The sequence below is a fragment of the Trichoderma ghanense genome (genome assembly GCF_004382785.1).
Source record: "Trichoderma ghanense strain CCMA-1212 chromosome Unknown scaffold_11, whole genome shotgun sequence".
Classification (NCBI taxonomy): Eukaryota; Fungi; Ascomycota; class Sordariomycetes; order Hypocreales; family Hypocreaceae; genus Trichoderma; species Trichoderma ghanense.
Genome location: NW_027395674.1, coordinates 591,891 through 611,587, shown reverse-complemented (window position 1 = coordinate 611,587; position 19,697 = coordinate 591,891). Strand labels below are relative to the sequence as shown.

Sequence of the window (19,697 nt, the reverse complement as noted above, 5' to 3'; positions counted from 1 at the left end):
TGTTATGTCGGTCATATGAATCACCAAAAGCATGGGCATGTGCCAACGCGATTGTATCAGGACCTCTTTTGACATGTTACATAGGAACGAAAAGTACTCGGCCTTGTGAGGCCAATCCATCCGGATATCCAAGCAAAACTCCTCATGCGCAAAACATCTTGTATTCCCACAAACAACAGAACCCCCTTTTTGACAAACTATTTCATCACTCCGTTTACGCAAGCGCACCATCAGTGACGCATCCCGTGCTAGCATTGCTCACCAGCTTGGCATACTTGGCCAGCGTGCCCTTTGTGTATCTCGGCTGGGGCGCCTTCCACGCCTTCCTCCGCTTCTCCATCTCCTCCTCCGAAATCTCAAGATCGACGATGCGCTTCTCGGCGTCAATGGTGATCTCGTCGCCGTCCTTGACGAGCGCAATGGGCCCGCCCTCCATGGCCTCGGGGACAATGTGTCCGATGATGAAGCCGTGCGAACCGCCCGAGAAGCGGCCGTCCGTCAGCAGCGCCACGTCCTTGCCCAGGCCGGCGCCCATGATGGCGGACGAAGGCTTCAGCATCTCGGGCATGCCGGGGCCGCCCTTGGGGCCGTCGTAGCGGATGATGACGACGGTCTTTTCGCCCTTCTTGATCTCGCCCTTCTCCAGGCTGTCGATGAAGTCGGATTCGGCGTCGTAGCAGCGGGCCTTGCCGACGAAACGGAGGCCCTCCTTGCCGGTGATCTTGCCGACGCAGCCTCCCGGGGCCAGGGAGCCGCGCATGATCTGGATGTGGCCCGTGGGCTTGATGGGGTTGGTGAGAGGGCGGATGATGTCCTGGTCGGCGGGGAAGTCGGGGGCGCTCTCGACGTTCTCCTTCATCGTCTTGCCGGTGACGGTGATGCCGGAGCCGTCGATGAGGCCCTCCTTGAGGAGGTACTTGAGCAGGCCGGGGGTGCCGCCGATCTTGTGCATGTCGGCCATGACGTACTTGCCGGAAGGCTTCAGGTCGGCAAGGAAGGGGATGCGGTCCGAGACGGCCTGGAAGTCGTCAATGGTGAGCTTGACACCGACGGAGTCGGCAATGGCAATCAGGTGCAGGACGGCGTTGGTGCTGCCTCCCAGGATGGTGGTGACGATCATGGCGTTCTCAAAGGCCTGGCGGGTCAGGATGTCGCGCGGGCGGATGTCCTCCTTGAGGAGGTTCCGGATGGCGGCGCCGACGCTCTCGCACTCGGCCTTCTTCCGCGGGTCCTCGGCAGGGCTGCTGCTGCTGCCGGGCAGGGTCAGGCCCATGGTCTCGAGGGCCGTGGCCATGGTGTTGGCCGTGTACATGCCGCCGCAGGCGCCGCTGCCGGGGCACGCGTGGCGGATGATGTCGTAGCGCTGCTCCTCGGTGATCTCGCCCGAGATGTACTGGCCGTAGGCCTGGAAGGCCGAGACAATGTCGATGGGGTCGCCGGCCCGCGTGCAGCCGGGCTTGATGGTGCCGCCGTAGACCATGATGCTGGGGCGGTTGACGCGGCCCATGGCGATGGCGACGCCGGGCATGTTCTTGTCGCAGCCGGGCAAGCTGACGTTGGCGTCGTACCACTGCCCGTTCATGACCGTCTCGATGCTGTCGGCGATGATCTCTCTGCTCTGCAGCGAGTAGCGCATGCCGGTGGTGCCCATGGAGATGCCGTCACTGACGCCAATGGTGTTGAATCGGTAGGGGACCAGGCCGGCCTTGGCCACGGACTCGCGGACGAGGCCCGACAGGTCCATCAGGTGCATGTTGCAGGGGTTGCCCTCGTACCAGACGGACGAGATGCCGACCTGGGCCTTGCTGAGGTCGGCGTCTGTGAGGCCGGTGGCGTAGAGCATGGCCTGCGAGGCGCCCTGCGACTTTGGCTGTGTGATGTTGGCCGAGACCTTGTTGAGCTTGTCGTCGGCATGTCGGGCGGATGAGGTTGACAGCAGGCGGCTGGATGGCTGGTTAGCAGCTGTGCGCGTCGGTTCGTTGGTGCTGTAGGTGAGCTGGGGCCTTACGTCTGGTTTCTTGTAGAGAGCGGGCTGGCTCTTGAGAGGGCATTCAGAGCCCTTGACGGGGTTCTGAGCAGCGTTCGGGACAGCATCGTGACGATGTTGCACAGGATTGGTTCCTGTATCGGAGCAGGTGTCAGATCAGATGGATGCTGGGCGAATGGGCTTCCCACGTTTGGGAAAGGGAAGATGTCAAAGCAATCGACTCAATTGACTCTGAGCAACTGCATGAAGCAGCATCGTCTCTCCAAAGAAGCTCTGCACAGGAAGAGGGAGAGGACAACCACGGGATCGTGGATACTGGGGCAAAGGCTTCTCCCAGCCCACACTGACGTACCTATCACTGACTCAATGACTCCCAATCTCTCTCTCTCTCTCGTCAATCTCGAAAAATCAACTCTCGAGATGTCGAAGCAAGTCCAAGTTGCAGCCCGTGTGACTCTTTGCAAGGCTCAAGTGCAGAGACAAAACAGTCGGACCGCAATGGCTGACGTGAGGCTCCGATCTTGTGCGCTCTGTCCCTGTGATCTTCCCTGTGATCTGAGCTGCTCCCAAGCCAAAAAGCTTCCCACTAAGAATTTCCAGAGATCGCAAGCCGGGAAAAATTGATGCCCCGCTCTTGGGCCCTGGAGAAGCATCGAATTGGGGGCATTTTGATTGGCTGGAGGAGGAGGTTATAGAGGGCGGATCCCCTGCTAGAGGCAGATGGTCGGATTTCGTGCATCTATCTGGTGTCTTACTGGGGAGAGTCATGAAGTACTATGTAGTAATATTGACACCTAAGACGAGACGCTTTACGTGAAGCATTCTTTATTCATTCTGTGAAAAGTAAACAAATCCAAAGTAATGAAGATGGACAATCAACTTGGCAGCTATAAGATCCTCCAAGATTCAGAGAAGAGATGCATCCAAGAGGCCTCATGAAGCTGTCCCACTTGACCAAGCTGCCAGTGGAGATGTCCAGCTTGCGATGCGCCGACATCGGCTCAGGATGTCTCGAGGAACTCAGCAAGGGAGCGCAGCCAAGTATCACTTATATGCAAACTCCATTGCCAATTGACAAAGCAGTATTCATCAGCAGTCTACAGTTTCAGCACTGCAGCTATTCGCCATTCCTCATGACGCTTCAGGACCTTTATTCATAACAGTTACAAGCCGTTGCTACCTCACCAACGGTACCGGCTGAGCCAGCGCATCCCAAGGCCGATTTCATTGCTCAACCAGGACGGACTGCACCCTCAGTATTTCCTCTCCTCCTCCTCCTCCTTCTTTGGCTGGTCCCTGTCCTTCCTCGCCGTGAACACCTGGTCAATGACGCCCAGCTCGAGTGCCTCCGCCACGCTCAGATACTTGTCCCTCTCCATCAGATCGTTAATCTCTTCCAGGGAATACTTGTCGAAACCCTTGGCCTTGTTCAGGTGGTAGCGCATGATTTGGTTCGACTGCTCCCGTATCTTTTGTATCTGGTTCGCGTAAATCAGAATGTCCGATGCCTGCCCTCGGGTGCCGCCCAATGGCTGATGGATCATGATGGAGCTGTGCGGGAGAGCACACCGTTGGCCAGCCGCGCCACCGGCCAGCAGGATGGCTGCCATGGACGCCGCGCCTCCAATGCACACGGTCGCGACGGGAGACGAGATATAAGTCATCGTGTCGTATATCGCCATTCCTATCCCATTATGAACTTTTGCTACCGCGTCGCATGTCAGAAGGGGAACACACCTGATGTGACGGAGCCACCTGGTGAATTAATGTACATTGTAATCGGCTTGTCGGGAGCGTCTGACTCTAGCCAGAGAAGCTGGGCGACTATCGAGGCGGACATGTAGTCGTCGATTTCGCCGTTTAGACATATTATTCGTTGCTGGGCTCGTTAGAGGTTGTGAACACGAGCGTCGTATGGCTGACGGAGAGTTACCTGTAGCAACTTGGAGAAGATGTCCCCTTGGGCATGTAAGCTGCTTGATCATTCCGAAGAGAGGGTCCATAGAGGAGCGTACATGTTTTCCTGCCCGTTGCCTGCTCCCTTTTAGCCCATGTCCACGGCAACAGAGCGGAAGCTGCCGCTTACTGATGTCTCCTCGATGTACGGCATGGGGATGTTCATCGACGGGGCGGAGCTGGCGGAGCTGGAGAAGCCAAACGATCGCGCATGACGCACTGGGAGCGCCCGCAGCCGTGGTAACAATCTGGACCGAAACATTGTGGCGGAAGAATGGGAGGAATGGCTGTTGTATCACAGAAAACAGCTGGGAGATGCTAGAAGATCGCGAGCTTGCTTGCCAACAAAAGTGCAGACGGAGATGTCATGATGCTTGCTACCTTATGGCCTGTTCCCCACATTATCTCGGCACTGTAAGGCTTATCGTTATCGCGTCACCTCGAAAATTGATCGCATTGGATGCATTTCAGACAGCTTCGGACGACAGCAATCTTCCACTCATGCGACATGATTCTTTGGCACGCGGTCGACAGGCGATGAAGCGATGCACGGCGCTCCGCCCGAACAGCTTTGGGGCATCGAGCCTTTACCAGGCGAAGCGATGGCACTCCTACGATAAGGCCGCTCTGACGAAGGAGGCCCTGCTACAGAAGGTCGAAGCCGGCCTTGGACGCGATGCAGACGGCAAGCCATTGAAGATTGATGCCGAGGCCAAGACGATCTCGACGGCCGTGGGCGATCTTCCCATCTCGCCGATATTCGACCCGGCATGGATGCAGGCCAGGCGAAAGACTGCAAAGGCCGCTCCCGGTCCCCCGCTTGGCAGGTTTCGACGGAAGCTGGCGAACAACCCCTTTGGTATGACGAGCTCGGCATATCTATTAGGAGGAGAGGAAGCTAACTGGGAGTAGCACAGGCACTCGCTACGCCAATACGGAAATGCCCCAACAGCGCAATCAGCTTGCCGCGATACTTCCTACAGGACTTTGAGGTGATACAGCACCCGACCACCGGCAAGGCATGGTGGGCTCCTGGCCCGTTATCTTTCGAGCATGTCCAGCCTACGAAGCGACTCGACGAGGAACAACCCGATATCAGCAACGGGCTGAATGAGAACGCCTCGACGGGGAAACCCAAGTCGGCCCCTGTGGCAGCCCACAACCACAAAGATGGCACAGCAGACTCCGAAAAGGATGCCCGAAGGCCACGCAGAGCACCCATCACGAGCTACACGCTAAACCGCAAGTCGCTCGTTGACATGATTGGTGGCAAGAACAAGAAATACGTCTCCGTGCTGCTGGCGGTCCGAACCGGCATGGCCGTCACGCCGGACAGTCGGGATGCCGTGTGGAGGGAGGACATGGGAGATGTGCTGCTGCGGATGATGCGTCAACAGGCAACTGATGCGCTGGCCCTTCGCGGCAACAGGGTACAGTCACACGAGGACAAGCACCGGTTCATCGAGCCCTGCGCCAGCTGGAAGGATGTCGAAGGAGTCAAGCTGCGGGGTTGCGTGCTTTGGCTGCCGGAGAAGAAAGACGCCGCACGTCAGTACGCGACGCTGGATATCGAGGGAGCCCAATACGGAAAGAAGATGGTTGTGCATAACCTCTATTGGCTGCTCGGCGAGCAGGAGGTGCAGCGGCTGAGGGAGTCGGCCGAGCTGTTTCGGGAGGGAGAGATATTCGTGCTCAAGCAATGGGGGAGCACGAGCATGATGAGGTTGCACATGCTGCTGTGGAGGCTGCAGGGCTACCTGGCTGAACCCGGTGCAGACGCTCCGCGGTAGGACTGATATCACCACGAGACGAAGCAGCCAAGCCTCGAGGATCCTTGGATATCACGCTTTTGAGACGAATTACAGTACGAGCATCATGACACGAAGCATCCGACTATGTCCGAGAAGATTCTGGAATAAGAACAGATGTCACGCATGTGCCCTGGTAGCAGTTAACTGATAGGGTAGCATTGTCGCAAGTCGATGCCACCACTTCACTCCTTGCACTGGATGCTACCTTACCTTACTCCGAGCTATTTACTCCGTACTCCGTACCTGTCTTGTCTTGACACTCGGTGACCTTTTATCTCATGTGACGGCGATCCACGACACCCACACGGGTGATTCTCTCGTCCAAAGGAGCCATCCTTTGGCCATTCCAACCACTCACGGCGCTTCTCCACCCCCCGGAGGCGCCGGCTTCTCTGCAGCTGGGGAATCGGAATCCCTCATTCCATGCTATGGTGTAGTGATGGATACAAGTAGACTTGGGAGCGAGGCCGTCTGGGGGTAGCACAGATAAGACGGGTGGTAAGCAGAGCAGCCCGTCTTTTGCCTATTGATTCCCTCCCGAGTAGTCAATGATGCCGTGGGGAAGGATCGTGTCACCCGCAATGGTTCCGGAATCGCGGAGTGCGCTTGAGCGAGGATTCCGCTTGTAATACATGCATATCGTAATCCCGAGGACTAGCAACGGAATATACGTATGTATTTAGAAGCGAATAAGCAGCATAAGGGAAGAGGCGTCTCGGAATAGGGGCCACATGCATGATGGGGGTTAAAGATTGCAGGTTCTGTTGTGTGGTGAGTGCATTCCGATAGATGCCTTGCTTGATGCGGCGTGATGCAAGGGAATGTTGATAACGGATGGAAGATGAGCTGTCGATATTCGCAGTTCTTGACTGTGCGAATGTGTAAAGATAAACCATCGGAGTTGTGTAGATTCTCACGGGCCAAGTATGCATGCACAAGGCCCTGGAACCAATCAGCGGTGGCATGATGAGATCCAGGACCTCTTTTCGGGAAAGATTCGCACATGAAGGGGGCAGAGTTCGATGGGATTCGCACATGGGTTGTTCGTTGATTACCGTTTGCAACACATACTTTTGTAAGGTAAACCGATGAGGATGTAATCGATCCATACCTTACCAGAGGCAGTCATGAGCACAGGCACCGCCACAGGCACAGGGACTGTTTGACTTTGTGTAAGCCAGATCCCTGGATAGGTGATGAATAGTTTGGCCGATTGCTTATATACTGTACTGCCCTGTAGGACTCGATGGACTCGTCATTCTCTGGTTGAATGGGTTGCTTCTTCTGCATTCTTTGATCGGCCACCTTGTCTCATACCTTATTTCATTTACATCATCTGGCTCCGCGCATGTAAGACAAGTGTCAGCTGCACCAGACCCAACAAAACAGAAACAGCATCAAGCATAAAAAAAAAAATAAAAATAAAAAAACTCCAATTATTTTACGTCAAATATCATATTATCTGTCCCGGACCACAGCCTCCTCCCTTTGGTCCGTGAACAAGAAAAATCGCCGGCTTACCGCGCCAAAGAATACGCCTCCCTCCTCTCCTCCGTGCCTCTCCAGGTACCGCTGCCTCCAGACAAAATCCGCCGAATAAGCAAACACATGATCAATTCACCTCCGGACTATTTTTAAAACAGACCTCGTCACGGACAGGTTGCAACAGCTTGTCTGCTTGTTGTTTCGTTTGCTTTACCTCGGCCAATGGGGCGGCATTGATGCAGAATTTCCGTTGAGATTCGAACCCCAACAACGGCGGCGGCGAGATCCACTGATAAGCGAGCTAAATTCCTGGGGGGTCCCTGGGGAAGAAGGAAGAAAAGCCGAACGATATTGTGCAGGGCTTTCGAGGTTCTGTCTGTGCTTTGTTTCTTGTCTTGTCTTTATTTTCAGATCTGATCTAGCTCTTGTTGTGGTTGTTGCTGTTACTGTTGTTACCAGCTATCCTCATCGTCGACTTGTCCTTCTTCCAATTACAACATCTAATCGACACATACATCATACAGCTGCCAGAGCCTCAACGTCAGCCTCACAGCTCTTATCGATAATCATGCGCGGCGCCAACCCCGAGCTGATCCAGCCCGAGGACTGGGCCCGACCCGACAAGCCCTCGTTCAACACGCCCGTCTTCCTCATCCACGACGGCGGCGGCACCACCTTTGCCTACCACTGCCTCGAGGTCCTCGGCCGCTACGTCTACGGCATCCACAACCCTCACTTCTACACCGGCCATGTCTTTGACGGCGGCCTGCCCGAGATGGGCCGCCTCTACGCGCGATGGATCCGCGAGACGGTGCTCGAGGACGGATTCCCGGCCAGGGCGAGGAACCACGACGGCACCGTCAGCGTCATGCTCGGCGGATGGAGCCTGGGCGGGCTGCTGAGCCTGGAGGTTGCGCGGCAGCTGGCCGAGGACGCCGTCGTGCGGGTGACGGGCATCCTCATGATTGACAGCATCTACCCGGGCAAGTCGTCGGCGTCGGTGCCTCTCATGTCCACCGCCGGGCCGCCAGTCAAACGATTCGCCGAGCCCAAGATCCGCGAGATCAAGCTCGACGACGATGTTTCTAGCGAAGACGACACTTCATCCGACGAGGCCTCAGCGATGGAAAGCGGCCTGACGCAGAACCAGATCCGTTCCAAGCGGTGCATGGCCGAGGCGGTGCGCATGATTCGAGAGTGGCGGCTGCCCGAGTGGCCTGGCAGATTGTACGATCGACGGCCGAGAGTGGTGTTGCTGCGTGCGAAGGAATACGTGCCGACAAAGGACGGCCGGATTGTGGGGTTGGATCTGAATCGCGAGGATGAGATGCTGGGCTGGGGGGACTACGATGATGAAATGTTTTGCGATGTGATGGATGTCGAGGGTCATCATTTTGACATTTTTGCGTTTGAGCGGATAGATGGGATTACGAGGGCGATCAAGAAGGGGTTGGATAGGCTGGAGGAGTGTTCCCAAATGATGATGTATGGGGATGGCTGGTAGAGCAGAGATTGGAGAGCTTGCATGGGTTCCGGCGTTGGCTTTGCTTTTTCTTGATGGGTTTATGGCGGGTTTGGCATTGCGTTGGCTTGTTTCTTATACCTACATTGTTCGAGGCATGGCTGGAGTTGGGAGTTTTTGATTTGTTGTTTTGACTCTGATGATGATGTCCTCAGAGAAGAGTTGCTGTATAGCAAATTTGGGATGTTAGATCCCTATGATATCGGAATATCACTTTGAAATCACACCAAGTCTGTGCTTCCTCGTCAGTCAGAGTTGGACCATACGTTTTACACCGCAGCAGCACTCTCCGCACCTCTTTAAGCATCCAAACCACTCAACTCCCTGAACCAACGCCCTTGACAAGCTTGAATCAAAGGCATCATATCGTCTCCAAGTTGGGATCCCGCTCCAGGAGCGCCCGTATCGCCGCCATGCCCTTGTTCGGCGCCGCGAAATCGATCCAATATCCGCCTTCGGCCTTGGACATGATGGCAGCGCTCACTAATTCCCAGCCCTCAGCATCAGCATGTCATACAATTGGGACAATGCCAGACATCACCAGAAGAGACTTACATCGATTGGGATGGTTCCGCTCCAGCGAATGCCCAAAAATAAGCGGCCCTGAAGACGAAGCAGTCCCATCAACCGTCTCACTACTCCCATCACTCTCCTGCTGCTGTCTCTTCTCACCACCACCTTCTTCCTCACTCCTCGTCCTCCTCACACTCGCCACCGAAAAGTCCACCCCATGCCACGCATTACACCAATTCGTCGTCCCGTAACTAAATTCCCACGGCTCGCAGATGTGCATCGAGATGTTTCTCTTGCGGAGCTCCCGCGAGACGGCGAGGCCGCGCTCGATTTTCGCTGGCTTGAGGGCGTTGTTGATGGCGAGGCGGAAGGCGTATGCGAGGTCGGATGTGGGCGGGTGGGAGCGGCTTATGGAGGTGTGGGTGACGGCGAAGATGAGGGCGTTGTGGAGGTAGGGGGTTGCTTTGGGGAGGAGGGGGTGGTGGCCTCGGACTGGTGGTGATGTTTTGTTAGGTGATGCTGATGAGATGTTGATAATGATGATGATGAGGGTGGGATGAGACGTACGGTTTGCTGGACCGCTGATGACTTGTTTCTTGGTCCTCTTTCGGTGCATGTTCGCAAACTACTCCGGCATCAGCATCGAAGGCTCATGGTAAAACGAGAGAGATGGACACACCTTTGCTATAATCCCAACAATGACATCCCCATTCGTTATATCAGTCGCCTCAGCTCCGTACTTTGCCTTCAGCTCCCTCCCCCATCTATCCCTCAACCCACTTATCACTGCTACCGGCAAGTAGAGGATACACCTCGTCTCCTTGGACCTCACAACCAACTCAGGCACGATCCCCATCAGCACCTCCGCCCGCTCCCTCTTTGTCCGTAGTCGGTACTCGTATTTCTTGAAAAGCTCCTTGGTAGGAATGTCCTTGTCACCATCAAGCCCGTCGGGAGGAATGTCGACGAAAGGGGGAGGTTCTCTGCCTTTCATCACGTCGATCCAGGCCTTGAGGACGCTGCCGTAGCCCATTTGGTCACTTACACAATGCGGCAAGTTGGTGGCCACGACAGTGGCATTCTTATAGTACGTTAGATGGACGAGGAGGAGAGGTGTGTCCGGAGTATCCTGACACCGGAGGACAGGCCAATGTGCCGGTATCCAGCGTGGTTCTAGCGTCGTCACATCAGGCAGGATGGTGATTCCTCGCTGGGGATCGTGTTCAGGGGCGAGATTTGCTTGTTCGAGGGTTGAGGGGACGGTGCTGGTTGACCAGCCGAATAGTTTGTACTTTGGGGGAAAGGGCGTGGTGAGGTGGTATTCGAGCCAGCCGTCTGGTCTGGTCTTTATGCGTGCGCCGAGGAGGGGGATGTGGTCTCGTATGAGCTTGTCGAGGGAGACTTTCATGAATTGCGAGTCGAGGGTGGAGCGGACGACGATGAAGATGAGGGAGCGGATGTTGTTGATGGGGCGCCATTGGTCTTTGGCGGATAGGGGGATGATTTTTTCGTCGAGGGTTTTTGTCTTGTCGCCCATTGTGCTGTTCGGGGTGTTTCACATTGATGATTCTACACAGTTGAAGGTGAGACGGCGGGTGGGTAACAAATCGCATTCTGTTGGCTATTTCTTATGTACGATGTCCTTTGAATGTCATCAGCTGACGGCTTAGAGTCGACGTCAAGTAAGTTCCGTCACCCGTCTTCTAGCGCTTAGGGGCTTCACTTGACGCCACGAAAACACGAATTGAGGGACGAATTATGAAGCCTGACGGACGGATTATTGCCTTTGCTTGCTTGATTAGCCGCATGAGACGGCAGGATAGGATATGACGAACAAACACTAGGTCCGTGGAGTGATATTTATAGTATACAGCAGTCAAGGCTCGCCCTTATGCTGTTGGACATGGTAGAAGGATTTCACGATAGCTTTCGTGTTGTCATATATTGAACGCCACGCTTGAGGGCTCTTTAGTTCTCTCTAGGTAAGCATAAATGCCCAGGTTTGGCTGTGATTGTAATAAGTGATCCTTCGAAAATCGGCTTCATTCGTTCCGGTTCATCGGCAGTTATCTTACTGGTTGGCTCAGCACGGGAGGGCTATACGAAGGACACAAGCAGGTCAACGGCGCCGTAGTTTAACAGAAAAAAGTCTGAGTCGTTATCACACTGCAGATAAATAACAGAGTCCAATCTCGTCGATATCAGGGCTTGATAGACAGTTTGTATGCCATCTAGGAAGAGAGTGGTGAAAAATGTGATAGTCAGTTGGCTTTCAGTGAACCGGACAAGGGCTCTGGTTGTCCAAACCATCGTTGCCGAAAAGAATACTGGATGAAACTTATGATAAGAGACACGGATGTGATCTCAATTGTTTGGTTAGCATTTGCCACTAGGAGCGATCCATCTTGCGCGGCCACGGCAAAGTTGTGTTAACAAGTGTTATATGCCTATTCGGTAGTGTATTGGCGGTTCGACCATATCTAGGCCACCGCGATATCTATATCCAACAAGCCTTTAATCGCTTGCTACGGAGGCGTCAATTCCAGAAGTCGAAACAAGTCCATCTAGTCACAGCGCTTCATCAAAGCATACAACTTCCGCTACCTCGGCTCATTCAAGAGGGCTTCATTCGTACATGGTCCAGAGTCACGAATAGTCCATATGAATGCCTCTCTCCTAATCTCGGTGTTTAGGAAAGCCGTGACCGCGTCAAAGTAACGCTCTCGAAATTCCCGAGTTGCGATGATAGAGCAGAAGACATGTCCTCCAGCCATGTGAACAATGACAGCGTATGATTCCTCCGTAGCGCAGTCTGTGTCCCTGAGCTGATCGCTATGATGATCAGGCGGGCCCTTTGGTGTATGTAAACTTCGTCCTCAACGATTAGGGATAACTGTTGTTTGCGTCCAAACTGACGCCATTCTAGCTGAGTCCGCCGATGATGGAGCAAAACCCTCGGACTGAAGGCCGTGTGGGCTACTGCTGCGTAGATGTCTTCGATTGCGTACTCCCCCATAGCAGACAGCGAGTCGAAGACCTCGAGGAAATGACGGGCGAATCTTTCTCTTGGTCTTCGAGGCCGCTGGTCAGTCGGGGACACTGGCTATGACGATAGCTGGGAGGACAAGAAGGAGGTCGTTATTCCCAACCATAACCCACTCCTTTAGTTTCTCTCAAGACCGGTAAAGGCACACTCCTCCCAGCTAACAAACCTGGGGCTGGTGTTGTAGCAGACTTGTGTTGAAGCGCACTTGTTCATGGCAAACTTGTAAATGTCCATCTGTAGGCTCCGGAGCTTGTACATCACTCGCGCGGACGGTGAGTCTATACTGAGGTTCAGGATCCTGAATCACCAGCACCCTGCCCCTTTCCTTTGTCTTCATCCACGCGATAACGAACGCGCGCCAGGCCTTTTCGATATCCCTGCCCTTCTCTTTAACTGCGTTGTGAACGGGCATCAGTCCGAGTGCGACAGAGCAGTTCTTGTTTCCCTTTGCCTCTGTCCAGAACTGACTGGTGGTCTCTCTCTGGGTGGCGCCAATCTCTTCCTGTTGGTCATGGGTAGAGGGTTAGCAATTAGGCTCCAGGCACTCTATGACAATGGAACTCGTACGTTGATATGATGGTAAACCCGTGGCGAACATGAGAGAGTGGTTGGTCATCCTGTGGGATGGGAAGTTTGAGATTGGTCTGGGTCGTCTCCATATTCCTCGTTCCAGTGTGGCGTTTAGATAGGTGTGATGTGTAGATGATTCGGGCCTCCCCTTGATCTCTGGATTGATATTACCCTCTGCTGTGAGAGCAGTTGCGTATGTTTGGAGGCTCCTCATCTCTCTCACTCTGGGTATGCCTGGCCATGTAGTGCAAAGCCTTGACGTAGAAGTAGCATAATCAGTTGGTGCTCACTTCCAAGCTTAGCCTGGACAGCCCGTTTCTAGGGCTCAAGCAGAGGGGCAAACCCAGTTGGCTGCCGATAGGCAAACGTTGACAATATGCCTCCTGGCAGGGTTGTTATTACCAGCGGTTATAAGTCGATGAGTGATGATGCATGATGCTTTGTCGATGATATAATGGTCGCAGTAAGTTGGCTTTGCGCTCTGATCCTTGGCATGGCCCGACTGTAGGTAGTAATGACCATAAAATGCCACCCTGAAGTTGAGATAATGCTGTTCCTATCCCCCAGACACGGAAGTATCTGTGTCAGGGGGAGAAGCCTAGTTCGGGAACATCGTTTCTTGACCGACGACATTGGTGAGTATGCGTTTTCGGGTTGCCAAGACGCCGGGGCGTCTCTTGTGGATCATGACCCCAGGTTTATCTGATTGAACGTGGTCACAAACAACCATTGCGACTTGGTGGCTTGGGGGAGTCGTCGATAGTGCGGATATCGAGCAGGTCAGATAGGACGTCTCCCATATTGATGGCAGCGAAGAGCTGTTAGTGAAAACGTTTCTGCTGACTATACCCAGTGACGATAAGGGATCGTGCTTGTCAAGTGTATTGTTGAGAATATTTCTTTCCTCAGGCTGTCTGTCGGATTTACGCAGTGGTTATATGAGCTACGGCTCGATGTGGTATCAAAATGAGCTCCAAAATCAAAATGTGGCAGTTCGGTCGTTGCAGCTGAGGGCTTTAGTGATAGAAGAAGCCTTGTGACGGGAACACCAGCAAGCCGAGAGAAAGATGCGTTTCCCATGTTGTCAGTCGAGCGTTGCGTCTCATTGAAAGTTGAGAGACAGTTGAGTCGATTTTGAATTGTAATCGGTGGCGTTGAATGCAAGGGTTTGAACTTTCTTTGCTTTGCTCGTGAAGTGAGTACTCGCGCTGTGATTGATCTTGCTCCAGAACTGAGAGATGGGAAGATGAGGGAGGTCAAGGAAAGCCAAAATGCCATGACACTCATGGCGACGTATGGACTTACCATGTGAATGGTTGCGGGGTTCTATAAAGCGTATGGTAAGGTATCACATTCCTAGAGGACGTTTATCCGTCTCGATGGCGTTGTCAGACTGCTGTATACGCCGTTGTCAAACTGCTGTATACGCAGTGCGTCGACCAGAATGCCAGCACCGGATCTGACTGTGCATATCTCGATGTATTGTTGAGAGGAGAGTATGCAGCAAGATCACAAGAGATGAGAGTCTCTAGATATAGATGATGATGTTCATCCTTCAGGACTGTCATCTCACAGCTACGTGGTTCGTGTCTGCCTACGGCCGTTCGCTGAGTTTCTGTTACAAGCTTGTGGATGGGCGGAGGCTACGTAGGCTTCAGACACACTGAAAGGCATCAGAGGGGTACAGAGTGACTCTTGCGAGGGAGCAGTGAAGAATCAGATAGCCGGCTTCTGTATGCAGCAAAGCGAGATACGAGATACTCACTGGCCTATTGCGGCGATAAAGGCTTCAGGTCCCGCCATCTTTTCGTCATCAAGTCTGCAGGTATGCGTAGGTCAAGCCGATGCAACACAAAAGCAAGAGATTCACTAGGGCGTACTTCTTCTAGCTGATAGCGGAGGACATTGCTACTTGTCTCTGTGACGGAGGCACAAGGCTCACCGCACGATAGCATTGTCGTGAGTCTAGGCCCGGTTCAAACGGCTTCCAATGGATTGCTTTAGGTTTCGGGGATAATATGTAGTAATATCGGTCCAAGTCAATGGCTGTCCAGTTTAGAAGCTTAGAATAATGATGCAAAACTCCTTTCTTCGCTTATTCTAGTCATGGCACCCTTCTGGGCTTGCAGAAGCTCGGCAATTGCGTACTACTCTTGCGTGTTGACCGACACGACGCTGATTCAACTGTTCTCGTTTCTCAGAATCAATTTTGGCGATATGAAGAAGAAGCCGATCCATTGCTGCATGATGGTCATTCTCTGCAGCATACACCAACGCTGTCGTTTCTGTCTCACCCCAGAGAGAGACATCAATCTCTGGATGAGCGAGTAATATGCTCGCAACAGCATCATGACCGTTTTCCGCAGCGTACGTCACCGGGCTTCGCTTTATCACGGGCCGAGTTGGCCTTGACGCTCCAAATGAGAACGTAGCAAGCTCACGATATCATCGTGCCCTTGTTCAACCGCCACTGAAAGCGGTGTCCTCCCCCAGTGATCTCCAAGGCTGGCATCGATATATCCGTGGGACAATAGCCCTATGACAACGCCCTTGTGGCCTTTTTCTACAGCCAATAGTAATGCTGTCTTCCCCTCGTTATCCTGATCGTTGACGCCATCCTCGTTGCGTTCCAGCAAAATCTTGACAACATCCTCATGTCCCCTTTCAGCTGCCAGTGAGAGGGGTGTCCTTCCCCGATCGTCTGGGAGGCAGGCTGCGAAGTCATCGTGGGCTAGCAGCGCGGTGACAGCGTCCTTGTGGCCTTCTTGTGCAGCCCAGAATATGGGTGTTCTTCCCTCTTCATCTTGCCGGTCGACGGAGTCACGGTCGCTTGCTAAGAAAATGTTGACAACGGCCACATGCCCTTTTTCAGCTGCCAAGGAGAGGGCTGTCCTCCCCCCTTTCCACACTGGGTGCCCTTTCCACACTGAGTGAAAGTGGTATCCAGAGGCCATCAAGGTTTCCACCGCAACAGGGTACCCGTTGGTGACAGCAGCATAGAGTAAGTTGTCCCGAAACTCCCTTGCGGCATCTACGCGGTTTGCACCTAGGAGATCCAGAGGTATAATACAAGATGCCCATCTATGGAGCAAATGGGCGGATGGAGCACCGGCCCGTCTTCCTCGATTTAGTTCCGCAAGAAGATCTGACACTCCAAAGTCTTCGAAGTAACTGCTTCTGTTTTCGTCCAAGAAGGATAGAGCATAGCTCACTAGAGGTCTCTTATCCAAGTACATGGCATACTCGCCGTAGTGCTCCCAGCTCCACAACCAGGTGGCAGGTATTCTCTCTGCCAGAGTAGTGCATCTGGCGCAGAGGATAAGATACCGTATACACATCTTTGACATGCGTTGAATGGCCTCTCTTTCGCGCATCAGAAAGTTTGTCGTTGAAGCATATCCATGAGGGCGGAGGAAGAAGTCACGGACAGTTTGATGCATGATCTGAACAGTCTCGATTCCTAGCCCATGACTCGTAAGATGATGCAGCAGCTCAAGTTGAAGTTGACCCAGGAACCTACCGTCGGATTGCTTGAATTCTAGGAAATTCCCTCCGCAGCGAGTGATGCGACCCTTGGGAGGGATTCGCATGTCCAACGATTGATCGGTCAAAGGTTCCGTATCCGGTATGTTCGAGATTGCCACGACTTGCAGCAGTTCGCTCGCCGTGATGGGCCTTGCTGCCCAGAGGATGCTTTGGAACATCGTTATCGAGTCCGCTGTGTGTGGCTTGTTGTCCAGCCTTTGCAGCATCAACTGATATAGGTCATCCAGCTCAGTTGGGAGTTGCCTGAGGCGCTCAAAGATGACATGTTCGGACTCGCAATCTTCAAGACAAGCTTCCAGTTCGCATCCGATCAGCCTTACCCAGAGGAACACGCCGTTTGCGTTACTGATGATGTATTGAGTCGCTTTGTCCAGCAATAGTGAAACGTTGAGGCCATCCAAGATGGAGCGTGCAAAACGAGAGATATCAGCCTTGGTTTCTGCCTGCAGCTGTATGATGTTGTGGATGTTCTGCCGGCGGACGTCGAGCTGCTCCACCGGCCGGCTCGCCACGAAGATCTTGATGACGCCGAGCGCCGTTTTGCCGGCAATGTCGAAAAGCAGCTTGATGATGCTACGTCGATCCTCCTCGTCAGATTCGTCCACAGCATCGATGATGAGGTACAGCGGTCGTGGCAGTGGGTAGTCGAGTAAAGATTTGAGCATCCGCTTCAGGGCGTCATAGTCCCAATCGACAACGCCACTATTCCTGTCCCGAAGGTGACGGCGGTATTCCGCTTGAACGTGGTAAAAGAAGGCCTCATCCTGATGCATGATGTCGTGTAGCAAAGACCGGAGCATGCTGTAGTGGCTCCTTTGGAGACTGCCGTCTCGGTAGCTGTAGAAGAATGTAGCAACAATGGCTGACTCTGCCGATGGCTGCTCTTGCAACATGTACTCATGAAAGTATTTCGTGAGTGTGCTTTTGCCGCTGCCGGGTTTTCCTTCAATCAGCAGTATGCTGGAGGCTTCTCGAACCGACCATGTCTTGTATTGCGGATGCTCCCAGAGCCACTCAAAAGTCCCTTCACATGCCTTTACAATCTTGTCAAAACGGATGTCGTCAAAAGACAGACTGGAAAGGCATTCTATGCTTCATTAGAACTTAAGCATGTTTGGAAAGAGGATCGGTGCATAGCCAAACCTTTTCTTTCCTCGTCATATCGGATATGGGGCAGCCCGTCAAGAATCGCCAAAGTCTCAGTGTCAAGTCCGCTAGTAAGCAAAACTCTCGCCCTGGAGATTTGTTGGAGGTCTTCCACGTATTTGCGGATCTTTCGAAAGAAACCGCTCTGGTGGCATACATGTTCAAGTCCCGTGATGAGCACCGCCGAGATTTGGTTTTGCTCCGTAGGTATAATGGCCCATAAAGCTTCCCACAAGCTGTCGTCCGGGGCTTCTAGTAAGCCACATATATAGTTATCGGAGCAGCGGAAGAGCCATCGAAGAAGTGAATTCGTCGCTGTTGTCTCAAACATATGACTCAGGATAGCTCGCAGAAAGGTCTTAACAACCGACGCCTGCTTGGCCTCGGGCGAAGACGAAACAATCTGATGAGCAAGTGCCCTGATGAAGGCTGTGGCAGGCGAAGATCCAGTCCTGCCAGGAGAGAAGAAGTAATATAGGATTTGCTTTTGTGTCTTGGGAGCTTTGTCGAACTCCCGCTGCAAGATAGACGATGCCACTTCTTCCAAACCACACTCGGGTGGCGCACTCAGCCAGAGGAGTCGAGATGAAGTGCCTCTATCCCAGCTTATAAAGTCTAGGTTTTTGAAAACCCAGCGATGTTTGTAATCTTCATAGTCTAGTGACGGCGTCCAAAGGTTGGACTGTGCTTGATCAACGGCTGGTAAGACAGAAAGGAACCAGTCTAGGTCGACGGTGTCAATGCTGGATTCAACCTCGGTTCGAATCATATCCTGTCAACAATTGTTCCAGTCAGCTTGAATCTCCGCCGGTTCTTTGAGAAAATAAAAGTTTCATACAGCTCTTATATCGTCATCAACCACCTCTGTCGTGGCTATTTTGTCCCCAGGGATGACTGTCAGAACCTCCTTGGCATATGCCGCCGCAGTTATTGCTGCATACGGCTGCCATGCCTTGTTCTTGTGCGAATCCGCATAGTCGCAGATACCTCGAATAACGAGACAGGGGAAACTGTTCATAAGGCCGGCGGCTTCCATTTCGAAGCAAAGGACGCCCCCGAGCTTCGAACTGAGGCTATCTCTCGTTCTGCCGTCTCTCATGACCTGATTTCCAGAGGCTATCGTGCCATAATGGACTGCAACGTCTTGGTCTCGCGGTCTCCTTATGACAAGCCGCTCTTTACTGCAGCTTTGACATGTTGGGCCTCCATTATGATCATAACCCTGCTCAAACAACATATCGGTTCTCGGAGTCTCAAGAGCGAACTGAACTTGACGAGTGGCCAAACCTGTATATTCCGCCAAGCGGCTCTTTCCAACGAGATGCCTAGTCTTTAGCACCGAAAGAGCATCCAGCAGAACAATCGGTGGTGCGTTGAGAAAGCCAGTCGTCTCAAACCTCCCCGGCCGCGCTTTTCCAAAGTCATACTGAACCACCCCACCATTGCCGTTCTGCGGCTGACTGACCACGACATCTCCAAGTCGGATATCGGAGGCTTCGCTTGGAACACCGCCCCCAATGCCTACCATGAGGCTGAACCGAATCGACGGGAAGTTGAACAACATCTTTGTCGCGACGGCGGCGGCTGCGTTGGTGCCTATCAAGCCTGCTGGAAGACATGCCATGACGACTTTGTGGTGGCCGATGCGGCCGAGCGTGTATTGGCTACTGCTGTCATCTTTGTATTTCTCGTCGAGCATTGCCTCTGCCGCGACGAGCTCGATGGGGAGGGCGCAGATCCATCCTACAGTATATTCTCTGTGATTTGTAATCCGCATTCTCAGGCGTCAGAATCATTGACGCTCTGGTCGTGCCGGCCGGCGTATAAGGTAATGGAACAGTGCTGTAAGTGGTGTCTGATGGAGAGTTGTAGATACTTTCAAATTGGAGAACGTTTCCGTCGTCGGATGGAGGAAACACGATGTCGTCGCGTATTCTGTCGCGTCGTGGAAGCTCAGCGCTTAGCCCGAAACTCGTTGGCGACTCCCTGACGAAAAGAATACTATATTGTTTTGCCACACGATGGTGTATTTGGAGAGCCAAGATGTTGTTTGAAGCGTCTCCAGCTGAAGCCTGAATATCGCATCTGAAGATGTAGGTCATCAAAGGACAGAAT

At 53.2% G+C, this 19,697-nt stretch overlaps 6 protein-coding genes across 6 annotated transcripts; 1 reads left to right on the top strand and 5 right to left on the bottom strand.

The window, feature by feature from the left end:
• Window positions 1–214: 214 nt before the first annotated feature.
• On the bottom strand, window positions 215–2,094 carry CCMA1212_008197 (uncharacterized protein; the record flags this gene model as incomplete). Its single annotated transcript, XM_073705341.1, has 2 exons — window positions 215–1,943; window positions 2,009–2,094. The coding sequence occupies 2 exons, from the start codon at window positions 2,092–2,094 to the stop codon at window positions 215–217; spliced, it is 1,815 nt and encodes a 604-aa protein (XP_073556334.1).
• A 1,146-nt stretch (window positions 2,095–3,240) lies between these two features.
• On the bottom strand, window positions 3,241–4,205 carry CCMA1212_008196 (ATP-dependent Clp protease proteolytic subunit; the record flags this gene model as incomplete). Its single annotated transcript, XM_073705340.1, has 3 exons — window positions 3,241–3,671; window positions 3,725–3,866; window positions 4,074–4,205. 3 exons carry the CDS (start codon window positions 4,203–4,205, stop codon window positions 3,241–3,243), a joined length of 705 nt encoding a protein of 234 aa, XP_073556333.1.
• Window positions 4,206–4,444: 239 nt separating this feature from the next.
• Window positions 4,445–8,743, top strand: CCMA1212_008195 (uncharacterized protein; the record flags this gene model as incomplete). Its single annotated transcript, XM_073705339.1, has 3 exons — window positions 4,445–4,802; window positions 4,856–5,729; window positions 7,699–8,743. The coding sequence occupies 3 exons, from the start codon at window positions 4,445–4,447 to the stop codon at window positions 8,741–8,743; spliced, it is 2,277 nt and encodes a 758-aa protein (XP_073556336.1).
• Window positions 8,744–9,122: 379 nt separating this feature from the next.
• Window positions 9,123–10,811, bottom strand: CCMA1212_008194 (uncharacterized protein; the record flags this gene model as incomplete). The annotated part of the gene is made up of 4 exons (XM_073705338.1): window positions 9,123–9,244; window positions 9,317–9,766; window positions 9,842–9,899; window positions 9,954–10,811. The coding sequence occupies 4 exons, from the start codon at window positions 10,809–10,811 to the stop codon at window positions 9,123–9,125; spliced, it is 1,488 nt and encodes a 495-aa protein (XP_073556335.1).
• A 1,626-nt stretch (window positions 10,812–12,437) lies between these two features.
• CCMA1212_008193 (uncharacterized protein) lies at window positions 12,438–12,979 on the bottom strand (the record flags this gene model as incomplete). The annotated part of the gene is made up of 3 exons (XM_073705337.1): window positions 12,438–12,539; window positions 12,592–12,822; window positions 12,917–12,979. 3 exons carry the CDS (start codon window positions 12,977–12,979, stop codon window positions 12,438–12,440), a joined length of 396 nt encoding a protein of 131 aa, XP_073556330.1.
• Window positions 12,980–15,280: 2,301 nt separating this feature from the next.
• CCMA1212_008192 (uncharacterized protein) lies at window positions 15,281–19,359 on the bottom strand (the record flags this gene model as incomplete). Its single annotated transcript, XM_073705336.1, has 3 exons — window positions 15,281–17,523; window positions 17,580–18,354; window positions 18,421–19,359. 3 exons carry the CDS (start codon window positions 19,357–19,359, stop codon window positions 15,281–15,283), a joined length of 3,957 nt encoding a protein of 1,318 aa, XP_073556329.1.
• Window positions 19,360–19,697: the final 338 nt, after the last annotated feature.